General features: G+C 35.5%; 1 protein-coding gene across 1 annotated transcript in view; it reads right to left on the bottom strand.

The window, feature by feature from the left end:
• Nucleotides 1-6,548, bottom strand: part of LOC111051953 (protein singed) — a 70,870-nt gene that overhangs the window by 23,925 nt on the left and 40,397 nt on the right. Inside the window, exon 3 of the mRNA XM_039435055.1 lies at nt 3,499-3,978. Coding sequence (XP_039290989.1) covers nt 3,499-3,978 — 480 coding nt within the window. The remainder of the gene's footprint in view (nt 1-3,498; nt 3,979-6,548) is intronic.

The following is a 6,548-nucleotide window of genomic DNA, read 5'->3' on the forward strand; positions in this document are numbered from 1 at the left end:
ATTTTCATATTGTGATTTGGTGAAGAAATTCAAACGGAAATAACCCATGTATAATATTTGGGTAATTTGAAACTAATTTAGGAAATTGAAGAGGTTTTGGCAGTAGCCTGTTTTTTCTTTTCCGATTATTGTATTTTTCTTGCTAACCTAATGAGTAATTAGAAAAATATCGACATCCAAAGAATCTTCTTGAAATTCCAACGTTTTTATATTTTTATTGTACTTGGTTCTAGAATTCAATCATGGTTGTTGTATTTATCATATAATTATTTCTTGTCTTTCTTCCCTAGTTGTTATCATAAATTACATTACTCCGCAATGTTGCGGAGCTAGAGAAGGATAGCGCTACCTGGTTTTTCCAAACAATATGGTAATACCATAGAGAAACAATAGCGTAAGTAGATATCCCATGGCATAGGGCGTTTATGTCGCAACTTTTACTGTTATCTCAAGCCGCTAGTTCATGTAATTCTTTCCCGTGAAGCTGTGTGACACTGGTAGTCTCTCATATTGTGCCGTTCATACACTCTCACCCCAACAAAACAGTAAAATTCGACAATAATCAACAGTAATCGGCTTGAGATAACAGTAAAAGTTTCGACATAAACTCCCTATACCATGGGGATATCTACTTACGCTATTGTTTCTCTATGGTAATACAGTACATGCTATCCACAAAATGTATGAGTTAAGACACATGTTTGGCAGTTTAAGAATTAAACTTGGGTTATTGGAAAAATTATGTGGGAGTAATGATGTGCTGTTCATAAACTTTAGAGTTCACAGAGACGAATAATGTCACATGACCCGTAACCATTCGACTATTTTACTTTCCTTGCCCTATTACCATAGGTAAGGAAAGTATTGCTTTCCGAAAAAAATTAAAGTACCTCAATTTCTAAATTTCTATACGTTTCAAGGTCCCCTGAGTGCAAAAAACTGGTTTTTGGGTATTGGTCTGTATGTGTGTGTGTGTGTGTGTGTGTGTGTGTGTGTGTGTGTGTGTGTGTGTGTGTGTGTGTGTATGAGTGTATGTGCGTCTGTGTACACGATATCTCATCTCCCAATTAACGGAATGACTTTTAATTTGGAACTTAAGGTCCTATCACTATAAGGATCCGACACGAACAATTTCTATCAAATGCAATTCAAGATGGCGGCTAAAATGGCGAAAATGTTGTCAAAAACAGGGTTTCTCGTGATTTTCTCGGAAACGGCTCCAACGATTTTGATCAAATTCATACCTAAAATCGTCATCGATAAGCTCGATCAACTGCCACAAGTCCCATATCTGTAAAAATTTCAGGAGTTCCGCCCCATCTATGCAAAGTTTGATTTTAGATTCTTAATTATCAAGCTTCAGATACAATTTAAACAAAAAATTTCGAGTGGAATAGATTGAGCATGAGAATCTCTACATTTAATGTTTAGTAACATTTTCACCTGAAATTGAAAATAAGCTATAAATTCGAGAAAATGTGATTATTCAATTGCAAATTATTGTTGATTCTATTAAATCATTCACTATGAAGAGATAGCAGACCTCATGTGTGTCTCCAGCGTTATTGCCCTGTCTTCAGCTGGCTCAAATCTTTGAATAGTAGACTTGAGATGCGCGGGAACACTAGCGTCAGGTGATCAATTTTCATAACGGCAAGGAAAGTTGTGTGAGTGCGCCACACCAGATTTTTTCGCGATGAAATTCGCAAGATAGTAATGAAGTTGGCAACAGTCCTGAGATTCTTGACTGCAGTTATTTTCAGTTTCCGGCCTCACATTCCAGCCTAACTGACCTGTGGCGGCTTCATAAATTTCACAATTCGCAGGCGAAAACATCAGAAATTGTCTGTTTTCAAATGTAATTGAGCGACCAATTCCCAAGCGAAGCTAGGTGATGGCTCGTAAATCTTTGTCAGTTAGATTGCCATCAGTTAGATTGTAGAATGTGATATATGCAAGGGAAATTCGTAGTAAAAGAACTAGAGATTTACTTGCTTTATTCTATAATTCAAACGTTTGTTCTATAGTGAGATCCATTCTATTTTGAGGACTTAAAAGTCCTAACTCCGCCTAATACAGAATTTTTTCATTTCATTTTCATCCCACGTTATAATGGCAGTATTTGATTAACATTGATGTTGCTATCCTCGTCTATTATTTATTATAATTTATCATCTATAAATCACTAATTACCTATTAAATTAAATTGATTTCATGACCACATAGGATCACTGTAGTCTCTGGTTAGTACTCTATCTTTTGTTTGTTCGCTTCAATTCTCTTCTTTTCTTCCCAGTCCTTTTTCATTTTGTCAGATCTCTCTTTTCTCAATTCATCTGAACAAGCCTGTTGCCTTCTTTAATTGTTTTTATTGATAAGATCCTCTTTCTGTCAGTGATGGTTTCCCTATCAATTGTTGTGCGATTTTAGTTAAATTTATATGTTTATAGGTAGTTAAATTTAGTTCCGATATATGTCTTTTTTGTCATAGTCATTCAAGTTCAGCTGTTTCACATCCATGAAATCAAGCCGGTGAACAGCTGATTGTGGAACAAATAAACATATGATTCTCATTACAGCATACTATACTGTAAAAAAAAGCATTTGTTTTCTTTACAGTATGTTTCCTAGTTCCAAATTTGGAACAGCAAAACTGTTCATAAAGCCGCCTTTTAGCGCTCCAGTTTTGTCAACTACAATCAAAAAATTCCTGTTTCGAAACTTGTAACTATAGTGAGGTCCAAGTTATAATGGCAGTGTAAGAAGATAGGAGAAAAGGGTTGCCAGATCTCAGCCTTGCCAACCAAACAGCTGATACTGCTATATCTGATCAATTTAACTGTTCATTATTGTTGAAAATAGTTAATCATATTTCATTTGCTAAGAAAATATATTTTTTAAAGGTGTGATAATAAATTTTCATGATTGAGATTAAATATTTTGTCAATTAATCGAATTTCTACATTGTTGATAAACGATGTGGCAGCATCGCAATGCATGAAAGATATAGCGCCATCTGCTTTGTTGAACGATAGACAAGGAAAACAACACCATTGCAAATCACACACTGTCATTATAACGTGGACCTCACTATAGGTTATGTTTATAGAATACATGTGTTAATGTCAGCACAAGAAGGTAATGTTTTCTGTTTCTCAATAATTATTCTTTTACAGATTATTATGACAAAAAATAGTGTAAGTTACTTGGACGTGAATGTCTTTTGCAGTGCACGAATGAAATAATTCTAAACTTCATTAAGAAATAATTCTAATAAGAAACTTCATTCTCGACTGCAAAACGGGCCTTCCTGTCCTTGTGACTTGAGATACTATTTTTATTTCCACAAGCCAAGGAATCGCGCTAATGAATTTTCCAATAAGTCGATTAACAATTAATTAATCGATAACAATCGATTCGCTGGGGTTCTAAGAATATGTCCAAATAATTATTTATTATTTTTGAAGAAAATTATGGAAAAATTCATAAATCTCGACTCACCTGAGGCCTAGCCGCCAAATGCATCAACCAGAACTCCGGATCCGAGGGGACCTTAGCGGTGCACACCAACTTATCCTGCGACGCACCCAGGAAGTATCCTCTCACCACGTTCCTCAGCGCCCACCTCCCAGAGCTATCCTCGGAGACCACGATCTGGAACCTGGACCCCGGCTCCTTATCCTCAGACTCACAGGTCACATTCCCGAAACTATCCACCGCCAAATATTTGTCCAGATGCGAACGGAGGTAGATCTCTCCATTGGGAGCTGGTTCCAGACGCCATATTTGTTTTTTCTTGAGGGAAGTTCCGTTGGCGTTGATTTTGAAGCCGAAGGTTTCGGCCGTCAGGTACCGGAATTGCACGTTGATGAGGCCGATTGTCCAGGTGTTCTTTGCGCATGCGCCGTTCAGTTCGGCGCAGTGATCGGAGTGGCCGTTTGTGCCGCCGTTCGATAGACCGTTCATGGCGCCGGATTCCTGTGGAAAAACACAAATGCAAAATTGGTTAGTAATCGCAAAAAATCGGGGAAAAACAAGGTTGAAAGGTTGGGGAATAGGGTGGGATCTTGGATAAAACATAGCCATAGCATAAGAAGATATCCCATGGTTTGTAGAATTCATTCTAATTTGTAAGTTTTGTATCCAATTATAGTGTTGTGAATCAAGTTGGAATGATACCGTACCATATTGTATTGATACTGTATCATATCGTGTTGATCTATATTGTATCATTCATGGGGATACTATAGAGAAAAGATAGCTTTAGAAAATATCCCATGATTTGTAGAATTCATTCAAAGTTTGTAAGTTTTGTAACTGAATATGGTGTTGTGTATCAAGTTGAGATGATACTGTATCATGTGAGGTGATACTGTATCATATTGAATTGATACTGCATCATGTGAGGTGATACTGTATCATTTATGACGATACTATAGAGAAAAGATAACATAAAAAGATATCCCATGATTTGTAGAATTCATTCAAAGTTTGTAAGTGTTGTATCTAATTATGGTGTTGTGTATCAAGTTGATATGATACTGTATCATATTGTGTTGATACTGAATCATGTGAGGTAATACTGTATCATTTTGTATTGATACTGCATCATGTGAGGTGATACTGTATCATTTATGGCGATACTATAGAGAAAAGATAGTATTAGAGGATATCCCATGGTTTGTAGAACTCATTCAAAGTTTGGAAGTTTTGTATCTAATTATGGTGTTGTTTATCAATTTGATATGATACTGTATCATATTGTGTTGATACTGAATCATGTGAGGTAATACTGTATCATTTTGTATTGATACTGCATCATGTGAGGTGATACTGTATCATTTATGGCGATACTATATTTAAAGAAAAGATAGCATTAAGAAGATATCCCATGATTTGTAGAATTCATTCAAAGTTTGGAAGTTTCGTTTCTAAACATGGTGTTGTGTATCAAGTTCAGATGATACTGTATCTTATTGTATTGATACTGTATCATGTAAGGTAATACTGTATCATTTTGTATTAATCATTTATGGCGATACTACAGGGAAAAGATAGCATAAGAAAATATCCCATGTTTGTAGAATTCTTCGTGACTTGGACTTCACTATAGAAAATTGTTCTTGAAGTTGTTGAAAGAAATATGGACCATGCAAAAAGATGTCAATGCAGTGAATTATAGCACAAGCATATTCCCATATCGTATTTCCTTGGTAGAAATAGAAAATTGAAGAAGATACAGTTAATTAATTACGTCACAAGCCTATATGCATACATCTCCTTGAAGCGAGGAATCCGAATTTGCAAACGGATTGGAGAAACGAGCTACCGTTGAAGAGATAATGACCTCTTAAATACCTTTTTCCTCCACCTACTGTCTAAAGTACTTACTTTACTCCCTGAAACCTAATACTAAAGTGTCACTTTTTCGCTCTCGGTAGTAAAAAACAGAAAAACTCCCTAGGGAGTAGAAGTGACTCCATTTAAATAACATGGGAAGCATCTCTATTTCAAAAACTCACATTGTAATTATAGGTTAGAAGGTCTAAGCTCAGATGAGAAAGCATAATAGAGGTGTCAGTCATTGAGTCAACTGAATTCAATACCACAACCAGAAATTTGATTAACTCATGAAATATATGTTTGTATGATAATTATTATATTCTTAATAATTAGTAGACGATGAAAATTTATACAATTTTAAAAATATTTTATTCTATTCAAAATACCAGCCAACAAATATTTTTGATCTGCAATTCAAATATGAACCGCGTGATCTGGAGTCAGCCATTTTTGGTAGCTGCTCAGCTGATATAATTGTTACAACTTTTACCGATAGATAGCGCAATCGACAGTGCCAATCAGACGACCGGTTTTTAGGTTTTAGATTTAGTTTATGTTGTTAGGAATCATTGTCACCAATACGTAAGTTATTAGAATGATTTTATTTGCAGTTTCTATGAAAAAATGTAGATGGAGGAAAAATGTTGTGTACATCACGAGCGAAAAATACTTTTTCTCCCTCAGGAAAATTGCTGCCCTCGGCTTCGCCTCGGGCTTCAAACTTTTTCCCACAGGGAGAAAAAGTCGTACTTTTCACTCTAGATATACAAATAACTATAACATCACCAAGCTCATTGGAAAACGAAAATCAACAGTGAATATTAACTTTTCCATTTTTCAGGGAAGGAGAGAATCATTTTAAACTATGCCTACTGTTTCATTATGCCTACTGTTACTATCTATATATATATATATAAAAGCGAAATGGCACTCACTCACTGACTGACTGACTGACTCACTCACTCACTCACTCACTCGCATAACTAAAAATCTACCGGACCAAAAACGTTCAATTGGTAGGTATGTTCAGTTGGCCCTTTAGAGGCGCACTAAGAAATCTTTTGGCAATATTTTAACTCTAAGGGTTGTTTTTAAGGGTTTAAAGTTCGTCTCTTAGCATGTATATTCTTCTTCTCCCAATCTCTTAATTATAATTGAAATTTCCATATCATAATGTTACTATAGAACTATAATCTAGATAGAGT

The sequence above is a fragment of the Nilaparvata lugens genome, chromosome 8 (assembly GCF_014356525.2).
Source record: "Nilaparvata lugens isolate BPH chromosome 8, ASM1435652v1, whole genome shotgun sequence".
Taxonomy (NCBI): Eukaryota; Metazoa; Arthropoda; class Insecta; order Hemiptera; family Delphacidae; genus Nilaparvata; species Nilaparvata lugens.